This window comes from Cricetulus griseus, chromosome 5, assembly GCF_003668045.3.
Source record: "Cricetulus griseus strain 17A/GY chromosome 5, alternate assembly CriGri-PICRH-1.0, whole genome shotgun sequence".
In the NCBI taxonomy this organism is placed as follows: domain Eukaryota; kingdom Metazoa; phylum Chordata; class Mammalia; order Rodentia; family Cricetidae; genus Cricetulus; species Cricetulus griseus.
Window position 1 is genome coordinate 162,962,656 of NC_048598.1, and position 22,117 is coordinate 162,984,772.

Genomic DNA, 22,117 nt, shown 5'->3' on the forward strand with positions numbered 1-22,117 from the left:
GAATAACCATTATCTTGGCATTCTAATTATGCAAGCAAAACCCAGATTTAAAACTGGCTTAAAAATGTTGAGTAAACCGTTTTTTTTTTTCTATACCTATGTTCCTGAATATATGTGCAGTTTTTTTCCAACTTTTTTATTTGAATTAGAAACAGGATTGTTTTACATGACAATCCCAGTTCCCTTCTCCCACCTGTCCTCCCCTACGCCCCCCCATATCTTTTCTGCTCCCCCTGGATGGTGAGACCTTCCATAGGGTGTCATCAGAGTCTTTTGTATCCTTTGGGATAGGGCCTAGGCCCACCACCGTGTGTCTTGGCTCAGGGAGTATTCCTCTACATGGAATGGGCTCCCAACCATTTTGTTGTTTTTACTGTTGTTATTATTCCATTGACAACCATGAATATAATAAAATACATAGAACACTGTGTTCAGGCAACACTGTCCCTCAAACCAGAGAATAAGCAGGATCTTCCATAAATTTGCAATTTGATTGCTATTAGATCTGTAGTACTTCTTCCTTTTCATGGGTAGAGGAATTGATCTTTATTGAGAACTACACCACCCTAGGAAGATATGCTACTCACGTGTGTATCAGGAATGACATCATAAAACAGCTACATCAATCAGACACAATCACATCATAATTTTTCAATTGTACTATTGGCATCACTATCTAATTCTTCATTGCTACCAATCTATCTTATAAAATTCTCTGACATTCAGAATATTTTTTTGTTTAATAGATACTGATATTGACCCACTTCCACAGAGCCACTGAGTTTTTCCAGACTATGTGATAAAATCTTGACAAAATACAGCTCCTTCACTCCCCATATCCACCTTCACCTTGTAGTTAGAAAAGTTTGGGCCTGTGCATGCTTTGCAGCCAGGTATGTTGTTGCTTTCTAAGCTCGTAGCTGTTTCAAGATCCTCCTCCAATGCTAAATAGTCCTCAAATGCTAGCTTTTCCATTTGATGGGCAGGAAACTTAGCATCTACTCTTCAACATATTCAGCATGCAGAAGTCAACAGCTGGAACTTCAAATCTAAGTTGTTTTCCCATGACTGGTGATCCTCCCTAAGGCTGTTAAGAACCATCACTGAAACTTTTGGTCAAACATATCTAGTGCTGTTGAAGCACTGTGACTCCTTAGCAGCAAGAAAGTATCTACTTTACAAGGGTGATCTTTGGCCACCATAATGTCTGCAGCCAATTGCTTTTAAGTGGGCTTCATGGATACTGCATATAAAGTAGAATACCACACCAATGGAATAGTACCAAGGCAAAGGGCCTGTGGATTTTCTATGATTTAAGTAGAGGGTATCATAAAATTAACACCCTTCTGATGCAGTTCTCATCTTGATTATTACTATTTAAATGGTAAAAAATTTTTCTTCAGGCTGAATAAACACTGTAATTATTATGCATTGCATTGTGAAGGTTGCATCTTAATTGAAAAATCAACACTATTTTTCCCTCAATGAATACATCAACTTCAAAATCAACAAAAACACAGAAGATGTAAGCAATTTTACTAGACCCACAAATAACTATGTCCTTGATCAGCCAGAATTCTTAACCCAAAACATAAGATGCTAGCAGATCCTATAACTGTGTCTGTATTATAAGAATCTGAATAGTCTAGTTGAACTTTCTATTTATGCATTCCCACAATCAGTGTGTTGACAGATCTGTAATAGTATTTCAGAGTTTCTTCTCTGGGACACTGTGACTGCCTCCTGAGCTACTTAGTGTGAACAGAAAGGGTCATTCTTCCAGCAATCATTTACAGTATTTGGAGCTGTGACCTAAAGGCTAGGAGTTGTACATGCAAGTCCCAAGCACATGGACAAACAAAATATATAAAGCAAAGTGGTAAATAGATCACAATGAACTCAATAACATAAGTAGTAAGCTTGAGATAGTTCATGCACTATATCTTTATTGAAGATAAAAGATTATGTGGTGTTTGTTTTCTATGTCCCAAACATGTATAGCTTGCATATAAGCACATGTAATGTTATAGGAAACACACAGACATACTCTCATATTACACTGACTCCACCCACCATACTCTACTACCTAGTCTTTTTATGCATGAGACAAGTAAGCCACAATGACCTTAAGTTGCTTGTAATAGGTCACATATCTAGGCAACAACAGAGATTTGAACTCAGACATACAAGGACAAGACATTGCATTCCAATCCCTGGGTGAAAACCATGATGATTATAGGACTTGGTTCTACTGTCTACAGCAACAACACTACATGTAGCAGAAAAGGAATTTTTAAAAAGAGTTTCAGATAAAAAATGATAACAAATGTGGCCTTCAATTAATTTCAGCAAATATTAGCAAATGTTTTGTCCTAATTATACATTGCCCAAAAATAAACAGTGTCCAAACTAAAATTTTAAAATTCCCTTTTGGGAGCATCATTATTTTGTTAGGCAAACATTCAGGATTCCTGAAGCTGAATATGTATACACAGGACATAACCACATTTCTCCAATTCAAAGCACAAGGATAGAAATTTTCATAGGTTAATAAGGAACTTAGGATGCTGTCTACTCCACCCTTGCTTTCTGTGTGTGCATTATTCTGTCCATTCAGGATAAATTAGAAGAATCCTATAAATAAGAAAATGCATATTCTGTTTTCCATTTCCTTTACTGTATTTTATGAGCAGTAAATGTATACATGCATGCACGTGTCAAAAATACTTACTTACATATATCCCACTCACTGAAACAGTAACAACAACTCAGTGAATGCCAGTCTAGCAATTTGCTGCAAAGTACAGGAAGGAAAGTCTTAGAAGGTGAGTCTTGATGCTGTCATGCATATATCTGTGAGACTCTGAGAGCCACTGGACTAGTGTGAGTCTTGACAAGTATGCCTATATACAAAGGTCAAGTTGCTAGGTAAATCAGGTGTGAAAATGTAGAAATGGGCTACGAACTTTCAGGTGCCAAGCAGATGTCAAAGATTAGTGTTAGCTACTAGCAAGGTATTTAGTTCCTAGCACCTAGCTCAATGCCTGGCACTGTCAATGGATATTGGCTTAAGTGGTTTCTCTTTACACAAAAACCACAATACCAATGTTACTAAAAGAACAAACTGAAGTTAGTCAAAATAAAGATGATAAATCTTACTAAAATTCATGTTCATTTAACTATATACTTCATATGAAATAGATGCAGATTTTCAAGATTTGTATTCACAGGTGACTTAGAAGATACTACAATACTATACTTAAATACATCAGAAATTGACACTATAATCTAGCAGTTCCAGTTTTATTTTGCATATTTTTAAAACTACTTTTAAAGAACTCATTCCCCTTTAAAATATGATGGCCCAATACCTCCTATCAGCACTATAAGTTAAATATGTAGATTAAATTGGACAAGAGAAATATGTTCAGTGTGTGGAATGAAAATAATGTATTTTTGGAAAAGATGATGATGTTTGTCTAACACACAAGGTGTGGCTTATACAGTTTGCATCACAGTGAACAGAGCACTCCTCACAGCTTAAAGGTGACAGTGATCATGTTCCTTCCATAAGCAGCTTTACTTGCTACAGCAGTTTACTTGCCTTTTCGTTGTTTTTCATGAATGAGAAAATTTTCCCTTTGCAGGCCACATTAGTTTATGCATTTTCTTAAATTGTAGAATCAGGATACAAACCATTAGTAGGCATTACAACTTTAGAATATAACCTAGAGAGGTATATTAGCCTCTTAGAAGTCAGTGGATTGAATGTCCTTTTTAAAAACATTTTTATTCATTAAGGTGCCTAGTTTTTCTTAACGTTGTCCATTAACATTTGTCCATATGCCCTTGCAATAATTAGATTGTGAAAAGCTAACAAGTGTTGTAACAATAATCCTTTGTTTGGGGTGCTTGCACTTGTCTTAAAAATTAAAGTGTTTTGGGTTTTTGTTTTCCAAAAAAAAGGTACTATCTTTCTATATGTATGTGAAGATAAAGATATTTTCGTCTTCCTTCTTCTCCCTCTCTGTCTCCATCTCTGTCTCTCCCTTCCCCCTCCTCATCATTCCCCTTTTCTCCTCCTCTTGCGCAAACACACACACACACACACACACACACACACACACACACACACGTTGAAAGAGTTACTGATGACTAAGATTTATTTAACAAAAGCTAAGACATGTGAATGTAATTTTATGTAACATGCAAGTAGAGGTATGGGTTTGTATATGTTATACATATGCATAAATTAATGTCCACCTTCTAAATATAAATATTATACATTGCACAAGAACTCACTCTTAACCTTCTGAATTTGTCATTTAAAAGCCCAGGGCCTAAATTTGCACTTTGATCAATGGATATCTTCATCACAAAATGGCATGACTGAAGCTTATTGATTAACTGATAACCTTCTAATGGACCAGCCTTTAATCTGCAATAAAAGAGTGAATGAAAGTAGAGCTTTCAGAAATGAAAACACTGTTTGATTCTCCTGGAAGAAAACACAACAGGAGAAATCTAAGATTGGCAGCAGCACAGAGCAATGTCCTCCAGTCACTTGGCTTTCTTGGCAGGCTGGTGACAACCTCATCACCTGACAGTCTGGCTGGGTGCCAAGGAATGGAGAGTCAAATCCAATCATCATAGCCTCCATGAGGACAGAGGAAATCAACCTCAGCCAGTGATAAAAGTTCACTTCACAGCATGAGCACCTTTCAAAGGGAAAGCGAACACTGCCCAGAGTTGACTTCAATGCTATCCATACATCTTCTAGGAAGGGGTCACTGGGAGTGAGTCCTGTGGCTGGCAAGTCTGCAGCTAGAGGAGATGCTCCAAACAGGCTCTCAAGCTTCAGCACTAAATGCCAGTGTTGAAAAGTTCAGTGCAAAAGGTGAAGAAAGGAGGATGCAGGTTTCTAATCGGAATTAATCCAGAGCCTAACATGGATTTATAGACCTTGATCACAGCTAACGTAACCAACCTAACTAAGTTTTATATATATATATATATATATATATATATATATATATATATATATAATATATATATATATATATACTTTTATATATATACTTTTATATATATTATCTACTTCAATTATATATATACATATATAATTGAAGTAGATAATTAAGCTGAGCATAGCAATAAGCATTGATTTACTTTTCATCTATTTTGTTTTTTGTGCTTATCAGGCAGTAGAACATCAAAACAATTTTTAGTCAAGAAAATGGGCATTATCATATTCCAACAATTACAAACAGACAATTTTGATAAAGATAAATGTTTTACAGCTTTTTATTGTGGTTTTTATTTTCTATTCCCCAGCACAAAACTAAGGGCATACAATCTTCCTCTAGAACAAGAGAGACCCCAAGAACTCTTTTGGACTTCAGTGTTTCATCTTTAACTTAAAATGTTGACATCATTAACTTGAGACTATCATCTCAAACCAAAGCCCTGGGCTCCAGTGGAAATTGATTTACTAGCTACTGGGAACTCAGGAAGGCTACAGTAGTGCCAGCAGTCTTGTTGATTTCTCTTTCCTCCTCTCCACCACTTCTCTCTCCTTTGAGTTAATGTTTTGGATTCTATTGCTTGTTTGTTTCTGATTCAGGGTCTTGCCATAAAACCCAGACTAGTCTTGAACTTGGGATCCTCCTGCCTTGGTTTCCATAGTACTGGGATCACAAGCCTGTGCCCTCTAGCATTCCCTTGATGCCTCTACTTCTGTGGCGTCATAGATCTCCTTAATTCCAGAAACCAACACCTCCACATTAGAAGCATGCAAAGAGATGGTACCTTCATAAATATCCTTCACATTTTGAATGAACAAGAAAAACGTCTTCAAGACAGTGAACGTGAAGCACACCTTCCCAGATTGCAGCTGAAGTTTTCAAACAACAAATTAGCCATCTTGTTTGCACAATTAAACCAAATGTGTTCCCAAGGTATCTTTCCAGGGCGTATCACCTGTTAGATTTCTTTATGCCTTACCCAAGTCTCCATTAATTCTTCAGACCTTAGTCATAAATGCCTTGGTGTATGTGTGTGTGTGTGTGTGTGTGTGTGTGTGTGTGTGTGTGTGTGTTTTGCCAGGACTCAAACTCAAGGACTCAGGCATGTTACTCTACCATTGAGCAATTTTCATAGCCTTTGCTATGTATGCTTTGTTTTGTTTTTCTCAAGGTGGAAAACATTTTGATATTTGTAGTAGCGCAAGGTCTGGTTGTCCAAGAAGGAAGATTACCACAAACTAAGCAACTGGGAACTGAGAGTCAAGGTGCATAACATCATTATCACATGTTTTACCCATTTAATCATGTTGTGCTCTCTGAATTTCTCTTTAAATAAAACAGGAACAATACCAAATAATTTCTCAGTATTCATATTAAATAGAGATTGATTACTGGGAAATGTATTGAGATAGAAGTAGAAGTTAATATTTATTAGAGGGCTCTAATCTGATAACTAGGTATAGTTCTAATGTTGCATACATGCAGTCTCCATAATTCCTCAAAGGAAATGAAACAGAAAAAATAAAGCAGATATGTACATTAGATTTCTGGCCATTGTAACTACCTCTGCTTGAAGGTTTAAAAAACAAAATTCCGACTATCCAAGATGTTAGTCATTCAATCAATGGATACCCAGTGAAGACCTACAGCGTGTGATTCAGACAAAGATGAAATGGGACATGACCCATCCACTAGAAGTCAATGGAAGGAAGAGTAACATCAGAACGTAAATGAATACATAGTAGAAGTTACTAAATCTAAGAAATTGAAGAATAAGTGCTGTCTGAAGTGGATCAAAAAGAACAATTATATCCTCAAAGCACAGAGAAAAGAATTCTGTACACAGCAATAATGAACATTAAACCAGAGAGCTGGGGTGTAGCTCAAGGGAACACACTCGCCAAGCATACAGCATGCACAAGGCCCCAGTCTGATCCCCAGCACTGAAGAACAAAACAACCCCAAAGTAAAAAGTTATCAACTACAAATTACAGTATATAATCATTAAAAATCCACCTGATAGTTATTGGTGTAAGACACAGAGGTAGGATTACAAACACTGAGCTGTTGACTGGGAGACCTGGTGATTAACACCTTCGTGCAAGGTATACTTTGTGGAAATAACTGTTAAATTAAAGAGACAAGCTGTAGGGACTATTTTTCTGCATATAGTAACGGATCTGAATTCAAAATATATAATAATGACTATGCATAGACAGTTCCCCTCACATGATTTAGGAGAAATGGATTGGGCTGGATCCATGTGTATCTACAAGATGCTGTAAGATCTATGTGCTATGATTGCAGAGATGTTTTACCTGGTTGTTCACCGAATGCCCAGCACAGAGCAGAGTTTCAAATCACGTTTGCTGAGTAAGTAAGCTTGTAGTCTTGTAAGCCTATTGTACATCTGTATTGACTGCAATTATACAAACAAGCACTCAATATAAGTAACACTAAAGTTTACAAGGTGGTGGCCTGAGTCAAGGATCCCCACATCTTGCAAAAAGAACTAAATTGGACATGTTGGTGTGTGCCTTTAATTCCAGAATTAGCACTTGGGAGATGAAGGTAACAAGAACAGAAGTTCAAGGTCATCCTCGGCTATATATCAAATTCAAAGTCACACTGGCTAAACAGCACTTTGTCTAACAAGAAATTTAAGAATCGTTTCACTACTAAAATGTAGTACTCATATTTTAAAATTACAGGATGACATACTATGAATACAGGCTCCACTTGTAAAAACACAATTATTTCAATATTACCAACAGAAATAAAGGCAAACATTATGGTCTGTAGTTCAGTGAGTGACCATTTGCCTAACATGCACAGGACTGCTAGCTCAATCCTCAGGAAGATAACAAAACCAAATACAAATACAAAAGCCCCTTGCAAAGTAAGAGATAAGTAAGAAGTCATCATAACTCAAAAGTTTTCTACAGAATCCAGAATTACATGCACCACAACTGAAAAGTATAACTGTAGGCAACTATAAAATATATGTCATTTAAATGGCCTGATATGTCATCTATAGCTAACAGGGTTCTTTGTTAAACCCCATTTTTAAATGTTATTTCAGTGAGACATAGTGGCATCAACCCCTTTATCCCATCCTTTATTAATGCCTTTAATGCCAACACTTGGGAGGCCAAGGTAGGTGGATGTCTGTGAGTTTCAGGCCAGCCTGGTATACAGAGTGTGACTTGGTATCAATAAAACACAATAATATTCAAAAGCTTGCATACAAAACCATTTCACCCAAACATTTTTTCTGTTTAAAATTTCACCAGACATTCTATAAACAGGATTTTTCCTCTAGTCATTTACAATATTTTATGAATAACTAAATCAATAACTAATAATATCCTCAGCTGTTATCAAATGCAAATACTACTTGCTGGAGTATAACTTGTTAGATTGAAAAAAAGCAACAACATCAAACCCACATTCTTATTTAGTGAATCACAACACAAGTTCTTAGATAAAAAATTTCAGTAACAAAGGCAAATATGTGCCATGAGTCTAAGTGGGTATTACTTGTGGTAAATGGAAATAGGGAGAAATACAGAAATGAAAACCCTTAAGAAACAGCAAATACACAAAACTCCATAAATGTGTCCAGGTACTCATTTAGCACATATTGCTTCCAATTTACAACTGATTTCATGATATTTACCTACGTTGTAAACAATATTTTCAAGTACTAATAAATGCCTTATACTAGACCAAACAGTAAGTAAGACTGGGCAGGATAATGTATGCATGATAAAACTCTGGAACAAAGACTACAATAATTTTCCACCCTCTCACTCCACCCAATTTTTTCATCCCTACTAAGTCCAGTCAGTGCATAATAACGTGTCTATTTAATATTAAGTGAATCCCAACCAAAGATGTCACAGATCACTCCTCTTAAAATAATTTGTTACTAATTATAGGCAGGAAGAGTGGAAAGTATTTGCTACCATACTTCTTTGCACATGCTTTAGATGTAAGTTTCCTGGGCATGCTGCTGCATTATGGGCAAACTAAAGGAAAGAGAAACTAGGAAAGACAAAGCTAATGATTAGGCTCAAATTAACACTTTCAGCCTTTAACTATAATGAAATAGCAAAACTCAGGGCTGGTAGACTTCACAGTCTTGGTTTGTTTTTTGGTTTTTCTCTTGGGATTATGTCTGACTTATCTACCTTAGCAAGAAGAAACTGATTAAATCAAATGTTTTTGTTAAATTCTAGAGAATGCATAAAAACCAAAACTAAAGGAACTTTCTATTTATGTATTTTTTAGTTTATAGTAATTTCTACTTCTATATTAATCGCTTGTCTTTTTTTTTTTCTGAAGTCCATCTTTAAATTCAGGCATGCATTTCTCCATATTAGATGTTACCCTTTCTCTTGTCCTTTAGTGAGGAAAAGCCATCATAGGATCAAAATGTGGTCTGTGCTCTTCTCCATCCCACAGCTAAGCCAAGTTTGAGTGACATGACCAGGGTAGGTGGTTTAGTTTTATTTCTCTTGGACTCAGAGGATTTTGATATCACTTTACACAAAAATGCATGCAAGGCAGAGTTTGTGGTTAGATTTTCTTCAACTAAGGACTAGGCCTAGCCTACCTCAGCCTCTGAGGGCAGAGGAGATATGGCACAATCACAATGCTGTGTCTGGAGACTTGTCATTGGGTTTCTAACTTGATTAGAAAATTCACTTATGTGAAACCATCAAGGACGAAACCAAGATTTCTGCTTTTGTGCAAGTGTGTCCAGTGGGCTGCCTGTAGAGACAGACTCAGGACACACCTGCCCCAACAACAGACAGAACTTCTATGGATGAGAATCTTGGCTAGAAAAACTCAGAAAGGCGGAGCCAGCAATGCCTTACTCCTCAGAGTGTTCGATGTTCAACCACACGTGATTCTATACCAGATTCAGCAATGACTCTCAAAACTGAAAGAAAAAATAAATATAAAAAGGCTTTGGGATTGGAAAATATATAATTTACTATAGCAAAAATTTCAAAAGAGTAACATTTTAAAGTATTTTACACAGACTTCATTTTGTAATTCCCTAGTATGCTTAAGTAATAAAAGGATGATATGTTATTTAGATAGTATTGCTAGATGGCCATGTTGGTTGCATAATTACATCTATATACATACACAATCTCAAATCAGGGACCATCAGCTTAAGGCAGAGGACCCATGCTTCTATCTTTTCCCTGAGTAAGTAAATGACAGGGTAGGCAAAATGTCTAACCTTGTATTCCATGGTAGGCCTACCTGGGAATCACCTAACAGCCCCTTAGAGATTCTGAGGTCCAGTTCTAGAATTTTCTATGTCTTACATTATAAAGTAATTACAGTTTAGTCAAAACATTTCTTCATTTGCATCTGTCTTAACAGGCAAAAGATGAACTCTAGAATTGGGCATGGTAGATAATGGCTCTAATCCCAGCAGCTGGGAAGTAGAGACAGGGTTTATGATTTTAAAGTCTTCTTTGACTACATAACAAGTTCAATTCCATCAAGGGCTACATAAGATCCTGTCTCAAACTCTTAAAGAAGAAAAAGGAAGAAGGGAAAGAGGAAAGAGCTAGATGAGAGTCAGAATTCATCCCTAGTTTGTGATATTCTCAGAGCTGATGAAGCAACTTCACACTCCTTCCATCATACCTTCCCTGACATAACAACCTATGTCACCTAAAGAACATCTGCCAACATAAAAACACCCTTCCCATCATAAAAAGAAAGATTTAAAAAGGAGCTGAAGCAATGGCTAGACAATTACAGCACTAACTGGTTTTCCAAAGGACTGGGATCAATTTCCAGCACCCACATGGCTCCTTACAACCATCTGTAACACCAATTCCAGTGGTTCCAGTGGCCTCTTTTGACACAGTGCAGGCACACAAATGGATGCACAGACAGGCATGCAGGTAAAACACCTAAACACATAACATTTTTTAAAATAAAAGAACTACAATCTAATGTGGTTAAATAGAGAAGGCAATATTATCTGAAACTTGAGACAACAAGAAAGGGGAGAAGTACATGTTTATTTCCAGAAAGGGCTGTGAGATAAGGAATTGTAAGGACAAGGAATGATTTCAAGTGTATATATTGCCTGTGTTGCCTTAGTAAAACATTTGAATTGTGAAAAAGAAAACAAACAAACAAACGAAAAAGCAGCAATGACAATAGCAAACCAACTACCAACAACAAACCAAGGAGGAAGACAGGGCAGGTGCCCCAGAAAGCTAGGATTCAGACCTGGATAGAACCTCAGGTGAAGAAAGACAAGACTATGGAGATGAGTCTTACTAGGACAATATGCTTAATGTTGCCTCAAAAATTACAAAGAGGCAGAGTTGGGAGATCTCTTTGGATTCAAACCCATGCTGGTCTGCACAGCCCAGACAGAGTTACACTGTGAGATCCTGTCCCTCCCTACAAAAACATTTAGAAAAAGGAAGGAGGGAGAGAATGAGTAAAGAAGGGGAGGAAGAAAGAAAGAAGAGGAAAAGCCAACAGCACACTAACAAACTCATGGTCGAAAATTGTAGCAAAGGAAATGCTCTGAGAACACCTTCCCTCTTGGGCCAAAAGTCATGAAAGGAGACCACAAAGTCCTCTTGGCCATTCCAACTCCAAAATTTAGTCTAAGGAGAAAGATGTCAATACTAACACCAAGAAGCAAAGTGTTACAAAAGTCTCACTGTAAGCATGGAAAGCAAGAGGTGAAGGCAGTTGTAGGTTACTAGAAAGGCAAAAAGTTAAGAAACACAAATTGTAAGTGGAATTTTCCAAAATAAATTAGTCAGTGAGAGTCTGCATAGAACTATTAGAAAATAGACCTATGGGGCATACGACACAGGTCTGTGAGAAAATGTGCTCAGCTTATGGAAGGCTCCGGTACCTGCCCTTCAGGAAAAGACTGGAAAAGAAGCAGATTTCTAGCAGGAATTTGTAAGTCCACCTCCTCTACTGCCCCAAAAATCAAGGTTGGTGTTCTTAATTTTTAAACAACATGAGAAAATTTCATTGAGGCTTTTGTTTACTTGAAGGTATCACCATGTAGTAGTTGCTTTTAAATGGCCAATTCCCTACACGGTGGTCTGTCTTGACTAATTGTGGATGCTCCACTGCTACTCCATTACACACATCAGGTCAAGTGAAGTGGTTGACAATAATTAGTTTCATAAACATATTAGGTTAGTTTTCAATGTCATCATTCTAATCACCTTGCATGCCACTGTCCCTTTGAGAGTAAGAAGACAGGGTAGAGCTAGAAAGTATGCTCTGTTGGGCATCCAGCAGAATAACTGGGAGAATGTGAAATGTGATCCTGAACATGACAAATATAATCTAAAGAAAAAGAAAAAACTAGCTTGGAAAATAATGTATAGCTGAATGATGAACAAAATGAAGGGTAGATTCTAAAAGACTATTGTAATATAACTACATTTAGAATGAGTTGATATATGACTGAAATAATTTTAAATGCTTATTCATAAAAATTCAGTTCAGAATGGCTCATCTATGTAGTTTTAATTTTTCAAATGATACTCTCACTCTTTGTATGGGTGTGTATGTACATGTGTGTGCATGTGGAGGTCCTTTTTGGAATTAGTTCTCTCCTTTACTATGTGTATCCTGGAATTAGAACTCAGGTCATCAGACAGGGCAGCAAGTGTCTTCATCCACTGAAACATCTTGCTAACCATACATTTCCATTTCAAAATGCCCTTTGAACTTCCTTTTCTAAAGAGACACCTACCTTATTAGTTCCTTACTAAAGTTAAAGTGGATCATAAAGAGATTATGTGTTTCCATAGCATGTCTAAGTTATGAAAATATATTAATATACAAAATAATGTGTTCAAACCAATTGTTTCTTGGAATGAATTAATTAAAAGTTATTTTCTTTTGTTTTAATGCCTATCCTTTTTTCAAAATTTAGAAATTATCAAAATTTCTAATTGGCAACAAGAGTGTAACATTGGGTTCCATATTTCTAATTCAAATATTTTGTCAATAAAAATAAGAAATGTTCAAAAATAAAATTTAAGAAAATCCCAAGTGTTATAGTTTTATATCTGTTCACATTTTTGAAGTGTTTCTTCTGTCACCTTCTATCTGTATTTAAATACGCCATAGTAAATTTTGCTGTTAATTTGGCTAACCTTGCTTTACCAAAGGACTGTAGCAAAAAAGACAAGTACAGAAATATCTTGTTTTGTGGTAGTCTGTAAGGAAATACAATTATCTATGTTCATCGTGGGTAAATGTAGAAATGATTGGTCTCATTTGGGATGAAGAGTTTCTTTCTATTCCTAGAAGTAAAATCCTTCTTTCCCACTAAGCATCCCCAGGCAGAAAGCCCTTCAGAGACCTCTCCAGTCTAGTTTCTGAGAGCTTCTTTTTGAAGCAAGCCTTCCTTCACTCCAAACCCAGATATGCTACTCCTTTCTTCAAGTCATTCTTATTCTCTCCGTAGTACCAAGTGAAATTAGCTGGACAGCATCAGCTGAGAAAATATTTGTTACATCAGTTAAAACTTGAAAATGCCTTACCTCGAGTTTAGAATTATGTTTACCCTTTGTTTACATTTCTTTTTATAAAGAAAAATGTTTCAAGGTCTCATTAACCTGTCATTATTCAGTGGTTAAAATAAAATTAAGATGACTAGCATAACTGTCTTAGTTCTAGTGCATCTGTAACATGCCAGTCATGTTGAACATGACATGACCCTCACTCTTAGGAAATTCACAATCTCTGGGCCAGGTATGATGACAGAGGCAAACTCTCTGAGTTTGAAAATAGTCCGGTCTACATACTGAGTTCTTGGCCAGTCCAGACTAAATAATGAGACCATGTCTCTTAAAACAAAACAAAAAAATCTATTAAATTCTCTAATACAATAGATACAAGACACATGATGCTGTCGGGTAACTCCGTAAGACGGGACAGAAAAAAAAAAAAAAAAAAAAAAAAAAACAAGAAAGACAAATAAGATGTAGTCTGAAGTGAGTGTGAATAGGACCACTGAAACCTCACAGTGAAATCTTCTAAAGCAGTGTGAGCCATAAAAAGTGTGTCATGTTTGAAGAAGTGAAAGGTGGAAAGGACTAAGGTGTAGAGACAGCTGGATGGGGATGGAATACTGGAGGCACAACAGTCAAAACGTTGAGTTGAAAAGAAGGTCAAGGCCTGGGTTATGGAACAATTTTCTGCACAGCTCAAGCCTAAGGACTTTGTCCAGCAAGAGGTTCGAGGAGAAAATTAACAAGGCCAGACAACTGTGTGTGGATGCAAAGGGCAGGCTAGAAAGAGAAAGGACCGAAGGCAAGAAAACTAACCTTGAAACCTATTCCGGACCTCTGTGGCAGCAGCCTGAGGGGGCAGGAACACAGGGGCACAGGAATGAAACAGGTCGAAAATCTGAGACACTTCTGAGAGGCAGCATGAACAACTCAGTAACTGCAGGTTTTTGCAGAGAATTGAAGGTAATTCAAGGGTTTTCAGCGGACACCAATATGTTCATTTAGAAGGACAGCAGAACTAAAGAGACACATTTTGTTGCAGCCAGGTGTGGTGGCTCATGCATATAATCCCAGCATTTGGGAAAGGAAGAAAAAAATCAGAAGTTTGAGATCATCCATAATCATCCATGATAGTGAGCTGGAGGCCAGCTTGGAAACTTAGAAGACCCATCTCAAAAATAAAAATAAACTGTCAATCTGGAAAAACATCAGTCTTTCTAATGTGAACTTTCTATGGGGTTCCATGTTGATTTAAACAGTGTTTTACACCAACACACAGTAGAAGGTGCAGGGTGACTCCAGAGGAACCCGGTGGCACATTAGAGAAAGTGGAGGAGACACAAGAGACGAGACCAAAGACGGAAATAACTGCATGGTGAGTGTAGTTGCTCAGAGCTTGCTGATCACAACACTAACCAACACTCAGATGAGTCTCCAATGAAAGTAATCAAATTTAACTGAAAGAAAAAACTCATTTCTGTGGTTCCACTGACCACATATCATCAACTTAATAGATGGACAGTGAGTGGGGTAAGAAGGAATCAAAGGCGCAGAAAAAAAAAAAAAGTCCATACTGCTGAGACTGAGGGCATGAGGGATGAGACACTCCAGAAGAAAAGCTGATAAAGACAGTGAGTAAGAAAAGGAGTAAAAGTCACCTTCGGGTATTGTTCTCTACAATGACAGCTGGTGCTGTACTGGAATCATCACCAATTTATTCGGATATGGAAAGACTCAATGAGACTTGATTTATTCACTCAGAGGACAGGCTGAGCTTGTAGAAAAAAAAAAAAATTCAAGTACCTTCACAGGAAAGGAAATGGTGAAAACAAGACTGTTCCCTTCCCAGGCCTTAAGGGGCCTTGCATAGTTGTTGTCCTGAGCCATTTTCCCTCTGAGAGTTTTGAAAGTCTCTAGCTGAAATCTCAGAAATATGTTTCATGGCTACGTGAAACACTTGGACCCCGACACCAATGAGCACATTAAACTCTCTTCTTTGATGAAAATTAAGGAGACAGGGCAATGTTGGCAGGGGCTGGAGAGACAGAAGCTGCTGCGATGCGAGTATAGGGTTTCTGACTAATTGAAAATTCTGAACTAACTTGATGATAGTCCAGCAATCAGAACGTACTTAGTGCCATTGAACTCTACATTTGAGATAATTTCAAAAGATGGAATTTGTCTTATGTGCACTTTACTACAATGCTTTTAAAAAATCAAGCTATAACGTGAGGAACTTGAATTATTTTCCCTACGCATGAAATCTGTCATCTGAAGACTGAAGTTTCATTGAGGCATGTCACATCAGGGGAAACTGGTGAGGGTTCTGGTACAACACCAGCTGTCAGGGCAAACAAACTACTGTGAGGTCACGCTTTTACACCTTTTCTCCTTTTGACTTCTAAGTGGCTTTCATTCTTGGGAACCCTCTAACTACCCTTTGTTCCTGGGAAGTTTAAGATAACAGACATTGAAAACAAACATTTCCAGCAAACATCTGCTACTTGAAGTAATATAGGTGCTTGGGAGATCAAGGTCTACAATATGGGTTTCATGAGGTGTAAGTTAGTAACAATCTCTTGTATCTGTTGACATCCACTCATCTGACACCATCAACAGTCTGAACACACAAAACAGGTTAGAGCTTTCAACGGCACTGAAAGGAAAAAGAGTTCGTCAGACAAGCTTCCTACTGTGGACAACGTTCTCCATTCATAGTCACTTTCGCTTTCTACATATTCAGTTTTCTGTAACCTGTCACAGGCCAGAGAGTAAAAGCAAAATTCTAGAAATAATTTATACTGCTAAATAGTTTTAATGACAGAGCATTGTTACGATTGTTCTAGTTTCTTATTGCCACTGTTAATTCCTTGCCTTGACTAATTTATAAATCAAGCTTTATCATAGAAGTGTATGTACGATGAGGAAAGAGCTTCTAGATTACAAGCTCCACAGCTCTCCATGGAGACATGAATCTACCAACTATATCAGAACATGTCCCTGGGGGATGAAGAGCAACTATGCTTCTCCTTTGGAGTCACTTCACGGGTCAGTAACTTCACTTAGTGCTAGAATTGCAAAGTATAAATATCAGCAGTAAACCCTGGGGCAACTATGTTTGTGCAGGCAAAATGCTCACTCTGCAATTAAGGGAGGGCAAGTATCCATGAATCACTCTCCCTTCACTCTGACAGGCCCTGGAGCAAGGCTCAGGGATAGGAACACAAAAGGGATGCTGTAAGAAGCCAAGGGCTACTGCCATTTGTGCTACTGCAACCTGGAAGCTGAAAACTTGAGGCTAAAAATTAAATCAAAGCAGGTGAAAGTTTGTGAATGTAGAGTAATACAGTTAACCAATGAATATCTGAGCCAAGGTCTTTTGACCACTTACAGGATAACTACTTCCACATGGGTTGTCACTCTGCATGCCACCAGCATTCAGACTTTTCCTTGTAAACACATTGGCAAAACTGAACACTCACACATTTGCACAGCACACCCTGTTTCCTCTCCAAGGAAATGTACTAGGGATGGCAAAGGCGGCCAGCATCTCAACAGTTCAGCTTTCCTTGACACCCCTGGATTCTGCTGATGTCACTGCCTGACAAACAAAAACACCTCACGACTGGAAGCCAAATAAAACACTGGCACAATGCAAAGACAGACACTTAGAAGCGGAAAGCAACCAAGGAGAAAGAATGAGAGAGAGAAGACACACAAAGGGAAACACGAGAGATGAGTCATGCTGTACTTACAACTTTCAGCCTGATAGTCTGGCACAAACTGCTCATCATTGTCAGGTACCTGAGCTGAAGAAGAAGAAAAAAAAGGGGGGTTTAAAAACTAAGAGAGGAACTGCCAAGATATAAGGAATATCAAGTCAGACACATCAATCGAGGCCTATTTTGATGGAGCTCAGACCTGTGATTATTTGCAATAACCTCCTCTTTAAAACAGTCTTGACAGCATAGGAAAGGAAACGAAAAGGTCCATTGATGTAACCGGAAAACATGAGTGGGTCAGAAATAGTGGGTTAGCAGGTGTGATCCCTCTGAATTTCACCTGCCAGATGCAAGTTAAGGAAACGGCAAATAAAAAGGAACAGGATTCCTGCATCCTGCACGATTGCATCTTGCAGGAGCGGTCCTGAAGGCATGTCCATTCACTCACTACTGGCACTCAAGCAGACCATCGTGGTGAACTATAAGGGTTCTTTTCAAGTGATATGCAGCTATCACACAAGTCCCCCATAGTTTTTGAAATGACTTCTTTGGGTAAGTTCTGTCTCCTGCAAATAAGACTGCCACAATTAAAAACATTTGCCCTACATTTGTTCAATGCAAGCCATAAAGCTTTAAAAATGAGACAACAGTCATTGACTTGGGCCACAAGTAACAAAGCAATATATTTTAACAATTGTATTTGTAATAAAAATAATGAACAATAAAACAAATGTCATCTTTTCATGCAAAATATTTTCCTGGTTATGCTAGTCAGCACTGAGGAAAGATTTGCACCATTTGTTGCCCCTAAGGTCAATTGACTTCCAGCTTGATTAAAGGAAAAGGACTAATTGGGCAAATTCAATACATTCAGATGCAATTAAAACACAAGTTCATTCTTTCACCTTGAAATGTTTATTACCTTTGATGTGGACATCGAAATAACTTATAATTTTATAGGATATTAGTGAGTTTTCAAATACACACAGATGTGCATACCTTTTGTATAAACTTACAAAACAGAAATCAGGTTAATTGTAACTTGGTGAACATGCAATGAGCCTTATTAACTTCCAATGTGATCTCATTAGCTAGTATTACTTTACTAATATTGTATAATACCTTAAGTTCTTATCTGATCAAGTCATATTAAAAGAGATGTCAACCAAATTTTTCTGAATGAACTTATTCTATGTGGGGAATGTTAATTAAAATAATCGGTCTTAGCTGAGTGTGTAATCCCAGTTTTTGGAAGGCTGAGGCAGGCTCACCAATAGTCTGAGGCAAGCCTGAGACACATAGAGAGAGCTCCAGGCTAGCCTAAACTGAAAGCTGGGGCTCTGTCTCAGGAATCAAGTAACAACAATAGCAATAACATTTAACTCCGTTGAAATGTTTCTGGCTGATAAGTGAGTTAAGAAAAAAGGATTTTTCTGATATAATTCCATGTAAAAACAGAACACAGACTCAACAGGTTTTTCTTTTCAATGTTTATCTAATCACATTCTTTGTAAATGGAAATACTTTGATGAGTAAAGCATGTACTACCCTGGTCAAGAATATAACTATCCTAAGATAGTCTTGCCTAGAAATAAAATGTGTATATCATGTATATCACAGAGTTGCTCTCTAGTGGTTTTCCTCATACCAGTACTTTACAGAAGATACACCATTCCCTATTGCCAAAAAAAAGACCCAAAAAACAAAAAACAGTAATTTCTAGTCATAACTGGTACCAACTTGATCAACCCATACTAGAAGCAAGTTTTTCTTCTTATTTCAGCAGTATTTAATGCTATGTATAACAGCTTTCAAGTTAGACAAATTTTACCTCATAGACTGGTAAATTGTCACCTACAGGTAAGTTCTTTAATTTCTTTAAATGCTACTTGCCACACACCCCTTAGTGCAACTTAATGTAATAATAAGGGGATTTTTGAAACCAATAAATGGGGTAGGTTAAGCATAATCCCAGATACTTGGATATTAGATACATTCTCCTTTCCAATCCTCTACCACCACCACCCCAAAAAGTCTCACTCACAAATGCACTTACAAGCATTATCACAGTCAGCTTAGTGTTTTTATATTTTTACTTCTAATAAACAAGACTAGACAAGATGGGTGGTGGTGGTGGTGCACAACTTTAATCCCAGCACTTGGGAGACAGAGGCAGGCAGGTCTCTGTGAGTTCAAGACCAGCCTGGTTTACAGAGTGAGTTCCAGGACAGCCAGAGCTACACAGTAAAACCCTGCCTCAATAAACCAAAAATACAAACAACAACAACATAACAAAAGTAAAACCATGACTAGAAGCAGAAAAAAAAGGGGGTTCATTGGCTTCTCTTAGCTGTTGACAATGTATTTTTGCTACTGACAACATAGTTTTTGACTTTCTTCTCAGATTGATGAAGAAATGTACTTTATGATTTTACATCTGAAAGAATTACAAATGTTTTAACACATTAATATAACAGCAAATACATAATTAAATCCTCAACTTTTAAAAAATATATCCATATTTTAGTTTTCCCTCCAAATTAAGAACTAAACAGATACAGACCAGGTGTAGTGACACACAACTTTAGTCCCAGCAGATGAGAGGCAAAGGCAGGTGCGCTTCTGCGTTTAAGGCCATCTTGGTCTACAGAGCGAGTTACAGGACATCCAGTGCTACACATCATAACCAAAACCAAAACCAAAACAGCTAAAGAGATATAGCAATTGAGGTACAAAATATGGTTTTAAAAAGCCAACATTTGGGGCTAGAGAGATGGTTCAGTGTTTAAGGCCACTTGTTCTTTCAGAAGACCCAGGTTCAATTCCCAGCACCTAGCACCCCACATGGTGGCTCACACCATCTGCAGTTCCAGGTCCAGGGGATCTGATCTCCACAGGAACTAGACACACACACTGTACACTGACATACTTGCAGCAAAAGAATCCACACACATAAAGTAATAAAACATTTTTTTTAATTTAAAGTCAACCTTCATTCCAGTGTAGTGGCACAAAGCAGACAAATAAAATAAAATAATAAAGCATGATTTACAATAATCTAATGAAAATGTAATGCTTGCTTATAGGAATGGTTGAAAACAGGTGGTGAGTTATTGGAGACTTAACACGCTTGCACAGGCAGACCTTCTCCGTCGTTTTGTAAGACAGAGCTGCAGCTCCACAGAATAGATCATGAGGAACAGCATGAAAGGCTGTGTGGTGTGCGCTGGGTGGTGACCTGTGTATGCGGCCAGGGGAAATACTTAATGGGCAGAAGAATCTAGAAAGTATACCTCACAAGTACAGAGAAAATAGCTCCATACTAACAATTTGTAAAAAGCGTAAGGATGAAGGATGCTATTTCTGTTCTAACTCCTTAACATACTGAATAAGTACTTCACACTTATGCTTGAACATATTACAGAATTTTAACAAAAAACATATGACTCACATTTTCCCAGAAGCTAATCTTAAGAAACTGAATCAACTGAAAGAAGCAGCACACTACTTAAATAGACAAAGGCTTAAGTCTACCTCTAACTTCAAGTTGGAGTAAAAGGAAAGCATTTAACTAAAAACACAACTTGGATTTGGGCAAGGAAACTATGACACAGTATCATCACACTTGTAGCATATATTTTTTCTTTAATTCACAAAAATTCTATGAAGAAGCAGACTACAGCTGCCTGAAATATTGTTGCAGGCCATGCTAAAACCAAAGTTGAAAATTAACCACATAAGTCAACCTAAATTTTTTAAATGATTTTTTATTACATTATTGTCTAAACTATGCTTGAAGTGTTCATCTTTGGGGGGTGAAAATGTTTCTCTATACAAAGCAGTAAAAGACGAGGGAGAACAAGAAGAATGGAGAAGGGGAGGAAATATGTACCAAAGAGCAGTAAAAGGCTTTCAAGAACCCTGAGCATGTAGATTTTATTGGTAATAGCTGAAACAACTCTATCAGGTCATTTCCCATTAATAGGCCAGTTGCAATTGAGTCTCTGAATGTTTGTTTTAAAAGGACAGCAGCCACACTCCCAGCTTTTGGTTTTATCTAGCTTCCTAGCCTAAGCTGCCCTTTAATACTCTCTCCTCCTAGGCTATAGCAGCACTGTGACAAAGAAATTCATAAAAGTATTAATCACAACCAAAATGTCACAGAATCAATGCTCCATTTGCCAACTTTACTGTCAGTCCTTAAACTCAGTGCCTTGGGGGAAAGCAGTTTTAAATACAGCTTGCTTTTACTTTATGCCGATTTTCAACTTTTAAATAAAACAATATTCATTACTTAAGAAACGGTGAACATTTAAATTTTTTTCAGATTTAGCTGCAGGCAAGTAAAACCCTTTTATTCTTGCAAACAGCTGTCTGATGAGTTTTCTATTAAAGCCGGGACGGGGGAGGGGGGGTTGGGGGGGCGGAAGGAGTGGGAAAATTACAAACGAAACAAATGTCAAGTATTAAAGGGTTAATATTTAATTAAAACCAGTTCTATCCACTGTAACAATGACCTGGAGCCAAACAAGGCAGAAGATGTATGACTCATTCTTTCTACCCGTGAATGAGACAGCTGATCTCCTCAGCATTTCCTCAAGACAAGCAGACAGAACTGGATTTCTGCCTCCATTCACAAAAACACAGTCCAGCATGGACCATGTGGCCCAACCGCAATCTTTTCATGTCACACCCTTCCAGAGAACTAAAGCAAGTAAGCTGAACTTGCAGAGTAAACACACTAAATTGTATTGCTCTGTCTCAAACAGATCCATTAAGAAACACATTAAAATAAATGACATATAGAGAGAGGGGGTGGGAGGGAGAG

General features: G+C 37.5%; 1 protein-coding gene across 3 annotated transcripts in view; it reads right to left on the minus strand.

The window, feature by feature from the left end:
• Etv1 (ETS variant transcription factor 1) overlaps nucleotides 1-22,117 on the minus strand; it is a 91,144-nt gene that overhangs the window by 59,363 nt on the left and 9,664 nt on the right. For all 3 annotated transcript variants that reach the window (XM_027419741.2, XM_027419740.2, XM_035445106.1), the window contains one exon: nucleotides 17,323-17,376. In XM_027419741.2, the coding sequence (XP_027275542.1) occupies nucleotides 17,323-17,376 (54 nt within the window). The remainder of the gene's footprint in view (nucleotides 1-17,322; nucleotides 17,377-22,117) is intronic.